At 49.2% G+C, this 19,735-nt stretch overlaps 1 protein-coding gene across 1 annotated transcript in view; it reads left to right on the top strand.

Annotated features, from left to right (window-relative positions):
• The window catches only part of GALNT17 (polypeptide N-acetylgalactosaminyltransferase 17), a 219,033-nt gene extending 203,869 nt beyond the window's left edge, over window positions 1-15,164 (top strand). The window contains exons 8-11 of the mRNA XM_063341566.1: window positions 771-908; window positions 2,128-2,223; window positions 12,252-12,419; window positions 13,068-15,164. Coding sequence (XP_063197636.1) covers window positions 771-908; window positions 2,128-2,223; window positions 12,252-12,419; window positions 13,068-13,196 — 531 coding nt within the window. The 3' untranslated portion in view covers window positions 13,197-15,164. The remainder of the gene's footprint in view (window positions 1-770; window positions 909-2,127; window positions 2,224-12,251; window positions 12,420-13,067) is intronic.
• The last annotated feature ends 4,571 nt before the right edge of the window (window positions 15,165-19,735 follow it).

Raw genomic sequence — 19,735 nt, 5'->3', positions numbered from 1 at the left:
CAGCCTCAACTTCTCTTCTGCTGTAATTCTTTCCCTTTATTCTTAGCCTCTATTATATCTGAATCTTAAACCTTTGTCCTTTTCCTTCTTTTCTTCCCCCCCGCCCTTATTTGATACCTTTTAACGGTGCTGTCCTCTGCGTCGCACGCCTTTGGTGTGTCAGGGAAAGGGTTTTGGAGCTCAGCGCACGGACAGGGGTTTGCATTTCCAGGACATCTTGTAAATCCTGATGTCTATTTACTGTTAAGCCCCTCTGGAAGTCCTCTATGTCAGTCTCTAAACAGGAGGAGAGATCTTTTAAAAATACTTTGTCGTTGTGGCTGTTGACAGATTGAGTCTTTCTCAGGTGGATCCAAAGGCCGGGGTATCTGTGAGAAGATTCACCTCTGTTACACTACACTGCTCATATTTCCTCCAAAACCTTTTCTTCTCCGTTGGGGTTCCCTTTTCTGAATTACTTCCCAGAACCAAACCGTGTCGCGCATCAGTCCGGTGGCCATGGCAAGGATGCCTTCAAACCCTAGGAGTACGCGTCTCCTCCTCGCTGTGGCTGTGAAACCCAAGTCTTCTTCTGGCTTCTGTGAGGATGATTTCAGCTTGGACACACATGCTAAAATTCCCTGGCATGGCCTCAGGAGTTACTGAGCTGTTGGCAGTTTCCAGGCAGCTTGGAAACGGCATCAAACATCAGCGAAATGTGCTCTTTTTATATTTTATTTTATTTTTTTAAGATTATCCGTTCAGTGACATGCTGTGTCTTTATTTTTCAGAACCCGGGTATAGACATCGGGGATGTTTCTGAGAGAAAAGCGCTGAGGAAGAGCTTGAAGTGTAAAAATTTCCAGTGGTACCTGGACCACGTTTATCCGGAAATGAGAAGATACAACAACACCATCGCTTATGGCGAGGTAATTAAAGCTGAGCAGTCCCTTAGATCAGACTGGTAATTTTTACAGCTGGTGAGTCTCTGATTAGAAATAGCCTCAAAGGAAAGGAATGTGAGTCAAAACCTACTATTTGTGTATAATTATATAAATTTGTATAAATCTGTTCACAGTTTCTTCTGAAACCCTATTTTGGGATTTATTCCTGATCTTGGAGACCAGATACAGTAACATATTTTAATACCTCATTTACTGAATTGACAGAAAATTATCTGTATTACCCGTTGACTCCATGGATTGAGCAGCTGTATGTATATTTTTAATACGTAGTCGTTTTATAAAACCCTTTGACTTAAACTCAGCCCCGTTCCTTACGAGGTCTCTCCGTAGGATACAGTGCGTTGTCACAACAGCTTAAGGACGAGATAAAGTAAGGAGACTTAATTCAATCTCTGCTGGCTTTGAGACCATACTGGGAATATAAAAGCCGGCATTTATGGGAACTGATAATACTCCGTTGCAATAGGTCTCATGGAACAGTGGCAGTTTGAGAAGGCTTCTTGAAGCACAGCCCGAGCGCCCCAGATGGGCATTCATTTTAAGAAAGATTTATTATCAAAGTTACTTAATGCCTTCAAGATAAACCTCCCAAAAAGCAGTATTTGCAAAAGCATTCTTGCAGTTGCCCTACACGGGGAGCCTGCCGAGAGGTGGCCGTTTGGCTTTGTAGAATGACCCCAGCACTTCCACGCTCCTCCGAACCGTGTCCTTCAGTCCCTGACGGCTGGTTTGCCATCTCTGCATCTCCTGCGTCATCCCCACAGTGATTCGAAGGGGCTCCTTGCGCTAGCCGGACATTTTTCCCCTGCCTTGTTGAGCGCGTTGAGATTTCGCTTAAATACAAGGGGTTGTGCATTGATTTCAGGCCCCTGGCAACACGCTGGCGGCCGTCTAAAAATACGTTTGTTACCACCACACATGACCAGATACAAAGAAAACTGTGTTCAAGGGAGTTGGCTCCATTGAATGGTGATTATTACATAAAAGCGGTCATCATTAAGCCCTGTATTCAAAGAAAACATACGGTGCACTAAACCTCTCTCTGCCTGGTGACTCCCAGTGATGTAGCACCGTCTATTCTTCCTATAGCAAGGGAGAGGCTAGAGAAATGGCTGCGCGTCACTTCATTGCTTATCTCCAAAGAGACGGGGCCATATAACTCCGTGCTTCTGATTTCTTACAGCTTCGAAACAACAAGGCGAAAGACGTCTGCCTTGACCAGGGCCCGCAGGAGAACCACACAGCAATATTGTACCCGTGCCACGGCTGGGGACCGCAGGTGAGGAGTTACTGTGCGGTACCGGCAGAGCCCGGATGGATGGAGGATGGAGTACGGATGTGCGACTTACCTGTTGGCTTCACTCAAATAGATAAGGCCCAGCTTCTTGTTAAAAATACCTTGGATATAAAGGTGCACTTTCCCAGCTACTCTTAAGAGTAGCCATTTTCTGGATTACCGTAATCACGCCAGAGCTGCGAGCGAAAGCATAATTTGAAAAAATCTTCCAGATGAGGGTAAATAATGATGCTGAAAGCAAATAGCCAACGAGCAGAGCGTACACAAGGAGAGGGTTTTAAGACGTTTCTCTTTCACCCAGCAGAGTAAAAACTTACCATCCGGGTAAAGAAAACAAACAGTGCTTTTTAGCGGGATGATAATTAGCCATTTCAGCTTGGCTGGGATTTACCATAGCATTAGTTTTCTAGGACTCCTTTTGGCTCTCCAAAAGTGTTGGAGCAAATCAAAAGCTTCTTATCCTAATTTTGAGCTTATTCTAGATTGAAAGTCGTCATTCCAAGATATGCTCTCGATGTCGTATCTTTTGGAGGATTGGTGGATGTATCAAATACTGAAAGTTAATGGTGATGAACTAATTCAGCCTCTTCTGTAGTTTTATCTCTTAGTGTGTTTTAAGAAGAAAGCAGGACGGGAATAGTGCTGGTTCAGTTGCCGTAGATGCGGAACAAAACAGGGTACAACTCTAGCTCTGTTGCTGCTGGCATCTGTTAAACCAACAGCAGAGTCTAAGGAGAACTTTCAGGATCTGCAGCTCCACAGATAACTTACCCAGTTCCCCATTAACTTTTCCTGTCTGTTTTTCTCTTATCTCAGCCCATATCCTCACGTCAGTATTTTGCCTGAATCCCGTGGTTTCCTTTGTGTTTTTCTTTCTGTATGCCTAGCAATCATCATCTCATCGTACAAATCCCTTAGCACAATGTCCTCGTCCCCTACAATTTTTAAGGAGAAAATACAACAAGTTTCCTTTGAGGTCTGAAGCGGAATGGCCATCTTACGACACATGGGGTTTTCAAGAATTACGATGTGATTTTTAGGTTTTCTTTTGTTACTAAAATCATGCCTGAGCTCCCTAAAACCACAGTAGCAGCCTTTGCTCTTCTGGCATTTTAGCTGTATCCAGTGAGACTCTGGGTGTTTATTGTCAGGATTTGATGGATGTATCTGACTTCAGCCTCTTGCTTTTGTCTGAATTTGCCATGTAAATGTGTCTATCCATATTGGAAATTTTAGCCAAGGCAGGGATGATGGGCTCTGCCGTCGCTGGGCTCGCGTGGTGTGCAGCGGCAATGGGTGGAAACAGGGATAAACTCCTCTGTGATGAGGCTATTTCTTCTGTTGCTCTTCTTTTCTCTTTGTTGAAAACACCGTGCTCGTTGCCGCGCCCAGAAATATTCCCCTGTTACCGTCTCTGGATCATTTGCACTGAAAGGATTTGCATCTACTGATCTGCTTTAGAAATTGGGGCGAAACTGTTACCTAAAAGCTGTCTGAACGCCAGGTTTCTAGGCTGCAGCCAGCATCCACGTTCTCTAAAAAGACAGCAATATGTGGTGCCGGAGGGGACCCGTGGCACCTCGCACGCTGGGGTAGGTCCTCGCTGTCGCTCTCCGTTGCCAAGAGGACCGGTCTTGCATGGGAAGCTTACCATTGGTCTGGGGGAGGTTAGGTGAGACAGCCCCGTCCCAGCTGTGCCCGGATGCTGAGTTAGGTACATTTCACAAAATCACAGAATCACGGAATGGTTCGAGTGGCAAGGGACCTTAAAGACCATCTAGTTCCAACCCCCCCTCCCCTGGGCAGGGACACCTCCCACCAGCCCAGGTTCCTTCAAGCCCCGTCCAACCTGGCCTTGAACCCCTCCAGGGATGGGGCATTGACAACTTGTCTGGGCAACCTGTTCCAGTGCCTCACCACCCTCACAGCCAAGAATTTCTTCCTCACATCTCATCTAAATCTCCCCGCTTTCAGTTTGAGGCCGTTACCCCGTGTCCTATCATTATACTCCCTGATGAAGAGTCCCTCCCCATCCTTCCTGTAGGCCCCCTTTAGGGACTGGAAGGGGCTCAAAGGTCTCCTCGGAGCCTTCTCTTCTCCAGGCAGTCTGTCTTTGTGTGTTTTGGGGAAGACCTGCTCTCTCGCTGCTGTCGCTGTGCTTTGTGGGCTGTGTCCCTCCCTTACCCACCAAGGCAGCCCTGGCGTGTCGTTCCATCATTTTCTGTTTAGGCATCGTGGTGTTTCTTACTCTTACTCTGCCTGCCAACGGCTTGTTTTAACACCGTGACCCCAAACCAGAGCTGTCGGTGCTGGCAGGTGACACGGGGTTCAGGCTGGGAACGGCCGGGTGGGCAGCGCCGCGTGTCTAAAGCCTTGCGAGGACCTAAGTCCTCTTGAAATCACTGCGTGACAGCAAACCGCCACGGTGCAGTAGCACGGGAGGTGACACAGCAACGAGTGAAGACTCAAATCCAGGCCGCCTGAAACACGCCAGGGTTTGACAGATTTGCTGGGCCATCAAAGGCAAGTTACTGTATCAAACCTTGCCCTCAACCCAGAATAGAGCTCGTATGAAATAAAACATAAAAATGCTCAACACCAGTGGTTGAATTCCTGCTCCCAAGAGCTCTGTGAGCCTGTCCTGCACCTCTGCTCCGGGGTCACCGCCTCTCCCTGCAGGTGTGGAGAGGAGAAACTTCTGCTTCCTTCATAATGTTACAAAAGAAAGCTCAGCGCTGCGACCAAAACAGTGAAATAAAACATAATAAAGACCGTCCCGTTAAGTGCTTTTGCAGGTATTTGCATAATAAAACCCTGCCTGGGAAAATTTCTCCCAGGAATCAGAAAGGAGAGCAGAGAGAGGAAGAAAAGTGCCCCACTGGACAGTAGGGTAATTTATTTATTGAGCAGATTTGCAATTCAAGCATCGGAGCTTTCCGGTTGAAGCAGAGGCTGCTGTGCTCTGGTTTTCGGTCTCCAGCTGCGTTCTGATGATGGGTTGTAGCACGTCTTGGATTTGTTTGTCTTTTTTTTTTTTGAATACCCCAATATTGAATACCTGTCTGAATACCAGAATACCAGAGATACCTAAACTCGATCTTGAAAACAGAAGTTTCTTTAATCCATTGGACAGTACAGGTAATGTCAGTCTGGCTCCTTCACAGCGCCCAGATGTGGGAGGAGGTCTTTACTGGGAGGGGGGAGGGTGCTCCAACTGCTGCTTTTCAGGTGGGAAGCACGTATTAGAGTTCACAGCAAAATCTTGGAGCCATTCCCTAGGGTCTGGGAACATGCGATCCCATTCCTGGTAGCTTTCCTGAGGTAAGATCTGAATTTTTATGTCACATCTTAATGATGAGCTCATCAAATCTGGCTGAAAATCTGGAGCATTATCAGGGCCTAGCCAGACGGGGCTGTCAGTTCTCTGTTCTATCACAGCCCTCAAATACGACTTAAAGACATCTCTCTTAATTCTCCACCTGCAAAACAGGCCTCGTTGGCATCAGGATGAGTTGACAGTTGAGATGGAGCAAGTGGAGACATAGAGCTGCAGCTGTGGCAGCCTTAGTGAGTATCTGGGAGTCCAGCGAGCTCAAGGAGGTTCATTTTCAGCCAAAAAAACCTGCATAGTTCAAGCGATGGGAATGCCTGAAGAGCTTGTTCTCACAACACGGTCAGCCCCGGCTTTCCAGGCTCACCAGGGCTGAGTAATCCCAAAGCCCATCTGAGCCTGAGCTGCAAAATTCAGGAGCCACCTGAGCCCAGGAACTGGCCGCAGGAGTCCCTCGGGGTAGAGACAAATCTCGCTTTGGTTTATCCTTGCCTTTAAACAAAGATCAGTCAACCGTGGCTGATTGAGTCACTGCTAAATATAACTGAGCTGTTGCTTAAATGCACACAATTTTTTTCTTAAATGGCACAAACTGCCTTTTGGACTTTCTGGCTGGAAACGTAAACCTCTAAGTGCATTATAGTATGAGAAACCAAATTAGCCTGACATCGTCTGCTAACCCTGGGCTTTAAGATGAATGGCTAAAAGCAGACTATTTCTTTTTTCCTCAGCTGTTTTTGTCATTAAACTTAACGATGTTTTCTTTTCCTACCTGATGGTCTGAAGTCAAATGTTGCGGCGCTGCTGGCTCCCGTCAGCTCGCCGGGCGTGTGAGCTCAGTGCAGAGCTTTCTTCTTGGTCTTCCACCTCCGCGTTGTCCCTTCCCTCTCCAGCTGAGAGCCAGTTCTTGGCAGTTCTTTTGTTTTGTGATACATGCAATTAGTCAAACTCCTTGAAAATGCTTTTTGAAAGTAGCTATCAGTGAGTGCAGGAGCTTTGAAATTAGCCTTTTGCAGAAGCACGGGCACCGCACAAAAGAAATTGGACTCGCGCTACTACTGTTTAATTAATGGGCTGCATGTTGTAATTTATTGCTGGGAGTATAATTAGAAGTAATGTAAACACTGGGTTCAAATAGCTCGCTTGTTTTTATATATATATATATATATATATATAAAAAACCACCATGAGTTGCAATTCTTTTGGAGTTGTTCAGCACCCGAAAGCACACCCGGTGGTGCCTGTGCTCAGTGTTCACGTGTTCTCCTAAAATCTCAGCTTCTCCTCTCGATTCTGGGGCCCATCACGCATGTGTTTAAATACACCTCGCACTGAAGGAGCAGGATCCTCGGCGGCAGCGAGCGAGGGTATGGTCGAGGCTCCCTGCTGGCATTCTCATGGTGCAAGGACAGTGGTGTCGCGGGTCCTGGTCCCTGCCACGCCAGGTGAAGTTGGGATTTTGGTGGAAGACCTCACTTCTTGTGGGTGAGATCTTGGCTTTTGCTCACAGCACCTCCGTCCCAGCATCTATCAGTGGGGGAAATTGGGACATTTTTGGTTTTTCTCTTGTTTTCCCTTTAGCTTTCCATTCTCCCTGCTTTCCTTCACTTCCAGGTCAAATCATTATCAGATTTCATGATGAAGTATCCTTTTATCCTGTAATTATATTGAGCCTGCTCGTGGATTTTTTTTTCTTCCTGATGGCTTCATCTTTTAAGCAATACATCATGAAAACACCTTGCCGTAATGATGTATTATACTAATAATATAGTAATACCTCATTGGAGTGACAGGACCATGGTGATATATTAAGGTGATAGAAAGCACTATAATACTATAAAACTTAAGATAATGTTCACCCAGCAGAGCATTTCATTTAATTATAGGATAAAATATGTTTTGCCCATTTAAGCATCAGAACTTGAGGACAAAACCATCAATACTGAGATCATCCGGGACGCTGCAGTATCGAGGGTGACAAAATAGCACATCAGATTAAATTGTGTTAAAAAGAAAATTCTCTACGCTTTTACTTATGGTTGCTAATTGATGATCTGCTCAGCGCAGAAAGGAAGCTAAACAATCCTAAATTATTTTCCAATAGAGTCAATGAAGGTCATCAAGGCTTTTATTTCCCAGGTGCTAAGGCGCCTAATTAACTTTCTCACATCCCCGGGATGCAGCCAGCCAGAAACAATAATCAACGAAGATGTATTGGTGGTGCAAGTTTGCTGACGGGAGATCAGCCCGAGGGATGCTCGGGGCACGCGTGTGGCCATGCATCCCTCTGCTCTCCCGGCACCGGGCGCTGCGGATCCTGCCGGGGCCAAGGAGCCCCCCCAAAAGCGGTGCTTGAAGGTGGGGGACTCTGCAAGAGGCAGTTTTACCCCAAAGGGCGTTTGTAAGAGGCTGGGGGTGTGAATGCGTGTTTCTCTCTGGGAAGGTGGCTTTGGGCCATTTCCACTGATTAAGTGGTTTGAGACCTCGTCAACATTAACCACTTTTAAATGGGTTGCTTGTTAATATCTTCAAACTCTTTATCTCTGGTCCTTCCTCTTGGTCTTTCTGGTTTGTCTCTCATCCTGTGCCAGGCTGGGGAATTCCTTCAGGCGTTTCCTCAGCCTGGTACCTCCGTGTTTATCTCTTTTCCTGCCGGATTGGCCGGATCCTTCAGCTCACGCCTGGCCTGGTCTGTTTTCTGGAGGCTGACAAACCTGCTTAGCAGGCAACGAAATGTAGGACAGATGACTTTGAAGGACAGAGAACAGATTTTTGGGGAGGCAAGAGAGCAGAATTTAAACTCGGATCACTTCAGGGATTTGTCAAAGCCAGGAAAACATGGTTTTGTTACGTGAAATATCATTGGATTTAAGTGGTTGTACGACGTAGGCTGTCGTTAACTTGCTATATCTGGACTGCAGCTTGGCAAAACCTCCTCCTTCATCAGTGAAATAATTTCCTTCAAAAAAAGACAAACTTTTATTGTCTTTAAGCACCATATGGCTGCGTGAGAAAATCATTGGTGACTGCAAAGCAGCCATGGGATCTCCAAGGGAGCAGCCTTGTTGACGCACTTGCTGACATAGACAACGTTTTTGGAGTGTTTGGCGTTGAAAGAATCGAGAACAGGAGGGAAACATTTGAGAGGAGAAAACCGATGTGGTCCGACAGGAAAACAGTTGGTGGAAGAGCCTTCCTGGATCCTGTGGGAAGAGCTCACCAGGCTGAGCTGTGAGGATGAGGAGGGGTGGGAAGGAGCAGAGAGTGTTCGGGTTGATCGGGTGCGCTCCTGGGCAGGAGGGGCAGGATTGACAGAGTTGCATCACTGAGGCTTCCAAACAGGATGCCCAAAGAAAGAGTTTATTGAATTCCTGCTCACGGCCGGCACTTCTTGTGCTCCCCTGAGCCAAGGAATGGTGTTACCCCGCGGGTATTTTGCGCTGATGCTGAGCATCCCTATGAGTGCTTGTGGAAACCTCTTGCCGTTTCATCTTGTTCACTCAACTTTCACACGTAGCCGAAGGATAAGTTCGCATCAACCACTTTACCTGGGTACCAGCCTCTGGGGCTGTGCTGGCCGCATTGAAGCACCCAGCTGCACCTGAAATGCTGGGTTGTCGGGGTCGTGAATTGCTGCAACCCCTCGGAAGGTCTTAATCAAAACAGCACGTGTGATTTACTGATATTTGTATGGCATCTTTAGTTTCTAAGGTGGGCTCAGGTTCTTACGCGAGCCCACTGTCTGGAGCTGCTCTTTGGAACATTGGTCAATGCACTACGTGGTGATGAGACAGAGGGGCTTCCCGTCTCTTCTCATGCCGGGCAAATCCAGATGGAAAGTGCCGGTCAGGCTGCAGCCGCGCTCCCCGCAGCCGCCTGTGGGGCCAGCTCGAGTGTCGGCCTCTGCTTGGTATTTTCTTCCTTTCTATCGCTCAAGAAAGACCCAGCGGTAGAAGGATCGGTGCTTCACCGCCGGATTCCCATTTACCCGTGTGCTTCTCCCTGGCTGTCACCTTGGGGTTGAGACCCCCGGCTGCCACGGCAGCTCGCTTCGGAGAGGAGCAAAACAACAAAGGAAGAATTAAAGCATCAAAGGCAAAATATCCCAAAAGAAAAAAAAAAATCCATAAATATCTTAGGAGCGCGGTGGAGCTTGCACTCACCAGTTAGACGGGATTTTTTGGGAATGATGGCTCTCAGGTTTGATGGTTGGACCGGCCCGAAGGCTGGGGCGGCTGTTGGCTGAGCCTCCGCTGGGCTCGGCAGAGCAGATCAGGCGTCAGGCCGTGTGTGAGGTCCAGATGCGTGTTCGGGCCTTTATTTATCTGGCTATTGTACATTGTAGACGACACATCTAATAGATGCACTTAATGCATTTTTCATAATACCCGAGCTTGTTTATCAGCTTGTTTTGTCTCCCTGCAGCCCCCGCCCCACTCCCTTCCTGGGGAAAGATGTGTTTTTTGCTCTACTTATTTTTCCCACCGCATTAGGCGATACCATGGAAGAGCAGAAATCGTGTTGCCTTGTGGGCATCAGGCCAACTGTCTGAAGACAAGCTGCCAAGCATCGTAAAAAAAAAAGACAGCGTCTCACACGCTAATTATGTACGTGGTAGGAAACATTTCGGAAACAGGAGAAGGAGGGTAACTTGCACTGCCCAGTTGGGACTTGTGGGTGATTTCTTCTGTCTGTCACGGAGAGGGCTTGGGTTTTTTTTGTCTTTTCCTTTGTATACCTGTTCCTTTTTGCAAGGCAAGCGGCCTCATCCTCTGCGTTGGTGCTCAAATACTAATTCAGATGAGTTGCGTGGTTAAAAACACACTGTTGGGCTGAGGGCGCCGTCTCGCCCCAGGCTCGGCTCATCAAAACGTCAGACTGCTAAAACCAAATCAAGTGAATCTGAGCCTTCAGCTGGGCAGGGGATGCTGGGGGGTCATTCTTCCAGCACAGGGCATCTCCCTCGCTGGGAGCCCGGCGCGGCGGGAGCTGAGCTGGGTGGTGGGTGGGATCCGTCCTGCTGTCGGGCACCTCGTGCCTGTGGGAGATGGTGAATCGGTGGGAGGAAGAGGAGGAGGTGATGGTTACGGCTTTAAGCTCTGCAGGCTGCCCTCCTTTCCACCAGCAGCTTGGAGGGGGAATTGCTGCCAACCTAGAGAGACATGTACTGTCCTGCACCACCTTGGAAAGGGTTTTGGGGGGCAGAAGAGTGGATCCTGCACTGCGGGATGGGATGGGACGGGACAGGACGGGACGGGATGGGATGGGGCAGCTTTGCCCCCCGCCAGCATCGACTGTATGGTGCAGGCTGCTGGGGCTGAGTCTGCCTGGGGGGAGGGAATGCCTTTGGCAAATGGACCTCAGGGAGATGTAATGGAGCAGAGGTCTTGCTTTGATACACAATGCACTGGGTAAAAGCGTAACTCCACCAGCAGCTGGGAGCAAAGCGCGGCAGGCAGCCGTCCCAAGGAAGGCAGCGGCACGGGGACCAGCCGGAGGATCCAGCACACCTGGACCTACCGCCAGCATCCCTCGGGGAAAGCAAAATTACCTTAACTGGGTCTGCGGTTACTAGTTGGAGTTGGACCCTGTTACATTGTTTTGACTTCGTTTTCAGTGTTTAATTATTCTAACTGTGATAACCCAAACTCCCAGTGTGATTTACTGTCTCTTTTTAGGCGTCTGGGTCATAGATATGCTCAGTTAATTAACGTGCTGAATACTCCTTATTTGTCTGCTAGATAATAGATTGATTCATAATTTAAATAAGCAGCTGTGTATATCTTTCCCTTGAACTATAAAAGGCAGGCCACTGTCATTCGTCTCTTTCCACTCCTGAATTTAGATATGTTTAGGGAAGTATTTTGGGGGGATTGTTAACTGCTGCAAATGGAGGAGCCCTTTGTGTGCGGCCCCTCGGCAGCAGGGCTGTCTCGGTGCCATCTCAGTGCCATTTTGGTGCCATCTTGGTGCCGTCTCAGTGCTGTCTCGGTGCCAGCTGCCTGCCCAGTGTCCCCCAGAGCCATCGGCGCTGCCCGACACTCCCAGCCTGCGGCTCCCCGGCAGCCGAGCGGGTCCCCTGGGAGCAGCAGTGGGATGTGGGGGTATGGCAGGGGTTAGCTGCAATCCCGAGCCTTCGCTTCTGAGCTGAACCGCAGGGAGACGTGGGCTGGCGTCCCTGGGGAACGGCGCCATTAGAGATCAGCCCCCTTTGGCTGCCGGACGGGCTGGAGGGCTGTGCCAGATGCAGAGCACCATCGTGTGTAGGCCAAAGCAAGGCTGCCTTGCCAAGCTTGCGAGAAGCCACAGGCTGGGCCAGCGTGACTGGCCAAGACAGCTGGATGCAGCCAAAAACCTGGGGAAATCATCCATTGCCCCCAAGCTGCAGGGCATTCGGGCCCAAAGGAGGCTGGAGGAGTGATGGGTTTAAGGCTCAGAGTTATTCTTGCCCCTTCCCCATGCTCCAGCTCCTCAACTGCATCTGCAAAACCCCAAAACAACACGAAAAAAAGGCTGGAGAAACTTTGGGTTTTTTTCCTCTTGTCAATTCTACTTTCTCGGCGCACCATCCTCACGGGTTTTTTCCTGGGGCTCTGCAAACTTGTCCTTTCCTCTGTCGCTTTTTAGTGATGCTCCAAAGATACTGATGGTTGTTTTCCTCTCTTTCTCTGCCCCCCAGCTGGCTCGCTACACCAAGGAGGGCTTCCTTCATCTCGGCGCCCTCGGCACCACGACTCTCCTACCCGATACCCGCTGCCTGGTGGATAACGTGAAAAGCCGCTTCCCTCAGCTCCTCGATTGCGAGAAGGTCAAGAGCAGCCTCCATAAGCGCTGGAATTTCATACAGGTCTGTTAGGGGTCTGCCATCGGTGCTGCCCCTCTGCTTCCCAACCCGGGGGCTGCGGCACATCGTCTTTGGCATGGGACAGTGGGGGACGAGGACGAAACGGCCCTATGTGACAGCAGGTGCCAGGTCCTAGGGCAGAGGGGAGAAGTTAAGAGGGATCAGGGACAGTATTTCAGGACGATTTCCAGTAGAAGTTTCCCTTTCTGGTACCCTGCGGCACGTGTAACCTGCCCTGTGGATGACTTTCGGATTTCTTTGTTTCTTACAGATAATCTGTGGGGAAATAGGTGAAAACATGGTACTTCTGTGCCAAAGCAGAGAGGAAATAACACACACCGTACACCAGTGTCCCAGCTTCCTAACGCAGGGGTGCAGCCGTGCTATTTAAACATTGCAAATGTTCTTGGGCTGCTGCTGTGTTAGGGATCCGCATTGTCAGCGGTAAAGGTTGCTCATTGAATTCGCGTTGATTATTTTAGGGATTATTTTTTGTTTGAATCGCATTACCGCCCAGCTAAGTGCTGCGCGCTTCCCAGCCGTGCAGGAGGACACAGCTGCACTCCGGGCAGCGCACGGCCCCGGTCTGCTTCATGGGCAACCCCAGGTCTTTAATTTTTGTAATATTTTCCCCGTATCCTTTAATTTTAGAACGGTGCCATCCTGAACAAGGGAACGGGACGATGCTTGGAAGTGGAGAACAGGGGAATGGCTGGCATCGATCTGATTCTTCGCAGCTGCACAGGACAAAGGTGGACAATTAAAAATTTCATCAAGTAAAGGGTAGAAGAGTCAGAGGAGTTTGACTCGAAACACGGCTGACTTGGACTGATGTGACTGGACTCCTTCGGAAAGGACGAAATATCAAAACAGAGCTTTATTCATGTTATTAGGAGAGGACATGGGGGAAATGGGCATTTGTGTCTTTTTACTTTTCTGTATATTAGTCTCCCACAGCTGATTCCAACTGTGTGAAATTGGGTCAGAACTGCTATTTTCTTCTGGCGAGCACTCTAAAAGGTACCACTTATTTCTGCTGGAATGACTGTAATAAGCTCATGCAGACTTGGGAGCATTTTACTGGCAGGGAATTGTTGCTTTCCCAGACGACTCCAAGCTCTCCCAAAGGGCCAGGTAGGTTTGCCCCGTGATCGGAGTCGAGAGATCCTGGATGTACCAGCCTGGCAAGCATGAAAACGTACGTGCTTGCGAGAGGAAAAGGTTGCCAAGCCCCGAATGAGCTAAGTTTGAAAGATGCGGCGTCCAGCAGCCCTTTTCTTGAGTCTGGGAGAGGTAAAGCTCCCTCTGGTAGCTCCCATGGATCTTTCCAGCCCTTAATCACAGATGTCATCAAACAAAATCCTATTGAAAAAAGCCACACTGATCTCCCATTGTGCACAGGCAGCTGTTGGCCGGGCCAGCCCCGGGCAGCACCAGTCCCTCCCATGGAGACTCCAAATGGGTTCCTTTTGGAAAAGACCTTGGGCGTCCACCTGTCTGTTTGGGCAGTTGCCAGCCCTTTTGGGTGTCAGTCCGACTCACGCATGGGGAGTAAGGCTAGTGGGATGTTTCCTGCCCCTTGGGAGCCTGGGAAGCTGCAGATCCACCTTGCCTTCCCAGTGGGGCCATTGGCCTGGCACCGTCCTCTTGGAGACCCACCTTTACCCTATTTTTGCTCTTTTCTTGTAGAAGCGAGGATGGATGCGCTGGTGTGCGCAACAGCTGGGAGCTGGTAATGCGAGAGAAGGTCCCGCCTGGGCTTCCCTCCCATGGAGGCTATAGGGTTTGGTTTTAAGGCATCCTTGCTCCGAATGAAGATATCAGTAATGGTAGTCTCTGTAACTTTGTAGTGGTGTTCTCTTCCGGAGGCTCGAGCGCACCTGTCCTGCCTGGTCGGTGTGTGATTGTGGTCAAGGCCCACCACAAACAGCACACGTTTCTGCGGTCCTTCATGGGCGATGGTGAAGTGAGGAAGGGAGAGGGAGGGCAAGAGACCAATAAATGGCAGTTTGGCTGAAATTCTTGACCTTGAAGTCACTTGAGGCTATTAATATGGTGGGGAGATCTCACCGGCTTTTCTTGGCCCACACCTACCAAATCTACCCAGCTGTCATGGGAGACCACTGGTTTGGGGTCCTGATGTCTGGAGAAGGGAAATGTGGTCTCTCAGAGTTGCTTTACATGGATGCCAGACTAATGGGTGGATACGGGCTTTGCTTGGTGGAGAGGAGAAGCCAGCCCATCTCCTGTCCTTCTCACGGAATAAAACTCTCTCTGGTTGCCCTCTGGCTAGGGTGCACTAAAATATATTAATATATGAGATGTACATGTAAATATGTTTCCCAAAGACGGGATGTGCACAGAGTTGTTTGCTGCAGAGCACTCATGCCTGTCTTCCATTTGCATCAGGATGAAGCTACCTGGATGTTTTAATGAGTTTAATTTTCCAATGCCACGCAGCAGCTTTATAACTGATGTTTTAGTAATTTATTGAACAGAAGCCGATATATTTCATTGTTCCTTCTACAGCAATGAGCGTCACATAGGACTGGTTGTTCATTTAGGCTTGACGAGACTTCCTCATCCATTGGGGTTGTCTCTGATTTTTTTTTTCCCTTGCCTTCCTTAATGAAGTAAAACCTCTTAGTTGTCCTGAATTGCAAAGTAGGGAGTCAATGTAGAATTTTGCTCTCTTATTCGCTGTTGCATCATCTCTTGTGTAATAAATTTTAGCACTTACAAAACCAACATGATCACAATGTCTCTAGATGCATGATACGTTTCCCCTTGCATTTGTTGCTGCCTTCTAAGAGAAGCAATTTACTGATGAAGTGGACTCCAGGAAAGTCTGGGGGATTTCAGACTTCACAGTTAATGGTCAAAATGGTAAAATGCCCTTTAATTGAGCAATCAGTTTGCTGTCGGTCATCAGTGGAAGCCGCACATTGTTCAGTGTTGGGAAAAGCCTGCATGTTTCAGGATAAACAACCAAAAAGCCCTTGGATGTCGCCTGTGCTATAATTCACAGTTCCCAGTTCAGTTCTAGTCCTGCCAGTGCTCAGGGCGCCAACAGATGGGCTTTGTCAGATTTAATCGTGGTGGTATAAGGTGTCACCGCCTCCAGCCTTCCATCTGCTTCAGCTGCTGGAGGTTTGTGTCCCCATCACCGGCAGCAGAAATGAATGTGTGGCTGCACCTCGGCTACCGTAATTGGCAGGACGTGCTTCAGCTACCGGGCAGGAGGGACTTGCTCTGTTTTAATGCACCGGATTGTCAGCCAGAGTCACTCTGGGATGGCCGTGTGGCTCCGCGCGGGAGGCAGCGGCCCCCGGCAGAAGCGGGGTGCAGCACCCACCGTCTCCAGCTGCGTGGTGGCGTTCGTGCTGCCGGAGGTGACGCACCGGCTTGGGAGCACGCCCTCAGGCGACCTGGCCATGAGGATCCTGTTGGTCATGGGCTCTTTGGTCCTTTGGTATATTAAGGTTCAGAGCTGCCTTTCCTTCATGCTCCATACAAACATGGAAACAAACATGTTTGAAAACAAACGCCTCAATATTCAAAAGGAAGGGACCGGTGGAAATGAACGCTTGGCTGCAGGACCCGCAGGTGGCGCAGAAACCCTGTGGTGGTAGTTTGCCCCTTCTCCCCGGTGTACACAGAGTGCTTTCAACTGACTGAAAAGAAGCAGCAGGAGTAAAATCAGGATTAAAAAACGAGAATTTAATCGGCTGTGTCCGCGTAACTGAAGTGCTGTTCTGACATTGGTTTGTGACATGCAGGGATGATTGCCGAGGCGATGACCCGAGGTCAGCACCCTCCTAAACCGTAGAAATCTGTCTTAGAAATCTGGATCTAAATGTTGCATCTTGCGCTTATCTCTAATAATATGTTAATTGCTTTAAAAAGTGATATCGAAGTGGTTCTTATTAAATATATGATTTGAGCCTTGCCTCTTGAGTGATTTTAAAAAGATTCACTGCTGATGAGATACAGAGGCAGTCATTTTTCTCTGTTACTTATTTAATAGAAAAGTGCTGCTGTTTTAATGGAGCTTCCATTTTAAAAAGAAATGGAAATGAAGGAGAAATCAAGAGAGATGGCTGATGCAGATTAACCTCCCGTTTCATCCATCCCTGCCGGCTGCCACTCTACCAAGATAATGCAGTTACATTCAAGAAGCTGAAAAGAGACGTTTCGTGGTAAAAAAGGATCGCTTGCGTTCCTGTACCCAGGCTGGGTGTTTCTAAATATAACGCCAAGCTTGGGGCACTCCTTAGACCCACGTTCTTACATCCGTGTTCTCCTAAAAGCCAGGTTGGCCGGTGATGTGTCCCCTTGAGGGCAGCGAGGTTCGGGTAGGTGTGTGCGCATGCGGGAGGGAAGTGTATCTGTGGGTGCACCACGGCACCATGGGCACCGCTGCAGCTCTCCCACCCGAGGTGAGGACACGGCAGGCTGTTAGTGTGAGTCCAGGTAAGTGTGGCCTCCAACCTTGGGCCTGGTTGAGCAGAGCGTGGTAGATCCATCGTGGATTATCCCATTTACACCCACTCAAAGGATGACGCAACCTCGATGGAAGAAAACCTGGGGTCTTCTTGTGTGCATTTTACACGCTCAAGACCTTCTACAGGGAAAGGTCCAGGTACCATCCAATGTGCTTTACAGTGGATTGAAGTCAACAGCGCGCTCTTACTCTTCCCGTGCCCTTAGCAGGACCTTTGTGCTGCCCAGGGCCGAGAGCCAAACTTTCGGAAAGTTCCCTCTGAGCCCTCAGATGGAGTTGAACGGCTGCCGTTTCGAAGTCAAAACTTTAACTCGTGGACTCCCAATAGAAAAGCCTCTCGGCTTGATCACTGAGCAATTTGGGCACTCATCCACCGCTAATAGATACAGATTTAAGTGCTCCGCTATGCGGTGTGAAATTAGACATTTGAAATCTCCGCAGCACACTTTTGCAGATGAGAAGCCATCTCGCTTTGGGCTGGGGAATGGGGAAAGTGTGTATGACCGTTAGAAATCTCAGCTGGATTTCCAAGGACATTGAGATGAAATACTAAGGGCCCTTCCCTGTCACTGCCGAACTGAAGTGATCTGTAGGTGGCCCTTTAAACATCAGAAAAACTTTGTGCCAGCTTTAGGGACGTAAACCCTTCCAGCCCCACCAGCCTAGTGCTGGAAAGGTGAGGGGCTGAGCTCTCCTGCATTTTTCCTGAAAGGCCAAGGTCTTGTAAGTGGGCTGATCCTGGGTGTTGGGAGGAGGTGATTCCTAGAACCGCTGCCTTATAAATTAGAAAATTCCTCAAATTATTAATGGCTTTAAATCTTCCTGCAGGCAGGAGCCACACAACAGGCTGAACCCAGTGAAGTTGCTCAGCTCATTCAGGTTTTCAGCTAAGTTGGCGCTGGTGGGACTGGGATCTCATCTGCACCTTTATGCTTAGGAGCAAAGCGACAGCATCCTTCGAGCAATACATTCAAACAAAATACCACAGAGAAATGACGAGCTTGAAATCCCAGCTCAGAGGTCTCCAGTTATCCAGGATATCTTGTCAAGAGCAAGTGAGTTAAGTGTCACATCCCAGGGGAATTAATGCTGATGTCTCTGCTGGGTGCAGCAGGTGGTGCCATCCATGGCTCCTCGCCCCGGGGAGGTCTCATCTATGGGCTGAGGTAGGAATTTATAGCAGAGAAAAAAAAAAAAGGTCAAGACTGTGAGTTTGGGTTACTCATGCAAGCCTCAGCTGAGAACTTGGCCCAGTTGCTTTGGATGGGGCTTGGAGCTGAGATACCTGCACGCTGGTTGTGCTCAAGGCAATGCTATTTAGCGGGGAAATAATAACCCAGGCAGTAGCTCCAGGGTCCCCTAAACCGTTAGATATTTATTTTGAAGGCACGCAGGAATCGCCACCTAGAACAGCCATCCTGGTCCTCTGTGTCAAGTGTTGTTCCTCTGGCAGAAGGCAAAATAACAAGAAGAAAGATTGTGTAACCCTGGAGAGCTTTCCAGAGGAGGAGTTTCTTATTTTATTCCCATCTGGTGGCTCTGAGACGTGATGGGTAATAGCTCTCCAAATGTCTTTCCTGGCTATTGTAATTCTAGGTTTTATTGTTATAGGCAAGTATTTCATAGTTAGGCAAGAACCCATGCAGGAACTAATTTCTTATTGTGCTCTTCAGAGATCACAGCCGGGAGGAAAATAACAGCAGAGCGGGGACAAGGTGATTTGCTGTGCTGAGATGCAGAATTGTCACCCGGCGCTAAACCGGTAACAACTTCTGGCATTTTGAGAGCAGAAGAGCTACCGCGAGGATCCTTTTAGCCTTGCGAGCTCCCCCTGAGGAGGCCGGGTTATTTCCCGCAGTGCTCCTCAGCGCTGAAAATGTGCTCGAAGGCTCATCCTGGGAAAACTGGCCCAGCGATGCAGCCCCACGTGGTGGATGGTCCAGAGCTCCCACGTGGGTCATTGGCATGTGCAGGAGCTTCCCGAGGGATGCTGAGCTAAGGAGAGGTGTGGTGCGTTTGACCTTGGCTGGCTGCTGGGTGCCCACCGAGCTGCTCTCTCAGCCACCCTCCACAACAGGGCGGGGGGAGAAACTAAGATGAAAAAGCTCATGGGTGAAGAGAAGGGCGGGGAGATCACTCCCCAGTTACCATCATGGGCAAAACAGACTTGGCTTGGGGGAAAAAGTATTTCACTTATTGCAATTAAAATTGGAGAGGGATGGTGAGAAACAAGAACAAAGCTAAAACCACCTTCTCCCCAACACCCCCTTTTTGGCCAGGCTCAACTTCACTCTGTCATTCCCGACTCTTCTACCTCCTCCCTGCTGCCCAGGTGGTGCAGGTGCGTGGGGAAGCGGGGGGCTGCAGTCAGTCCATAACACTTTGCCTATGTTGATCCTTCCTCACACTCTTCCCCTGCGCCATCGTGGGGTCCCTCCCATGGGATAAAATCCTTCATGAACGGCTGCAGCGTGGGTCTCCTGTGGGCCACGGTTCCTGCAAGAAAACTCGCTCCAGTGTGGGGTCTCCGTGGGATGCAGCTTCCTTCAGGGCATCTCCACCAGCTCCAGCCTGGGGGTACCCACAGGTTGCAGTGTGGTATCTGCTCCATCATGTTTTCCTCCATGGGCTTCAGGGGGACAACCTGCTTCACCATGGTCTTCTCCACTGGCTGCAGAGGAATCTCTGCTCTGGTGCCTGCAGCACCTCCTTCCCCTCCTTCTTCACTGACCTCGGTGTCTGCACGGCTGTTTCTCGCACACTTTTGTCACTGCTCTCACAGCAGCTGAGCAGCAATTTTACCCTTTAGCCTATC

The sequence above is a fragment of the Chroicocephalus ridibundus genome, chromosome 7 (genome assembly GCF_963924245.1).
Source record: "Chroicocephalus ridibundus chromosome 7, bChrRid1.1, whole genome shotgun sequence".
Lineage (NCBI taxonomy): Eukaryota > Metazoa > Chordata > Aves > Charadriiformes > Laridae > Chroicocephalus > Chroicocephalus ridibundus.
The sequence above is the reverse complement of the archived record's forward strand: the minus strand, read 5'-3'. Positions and strand labels throughout refer to the sequence as shown.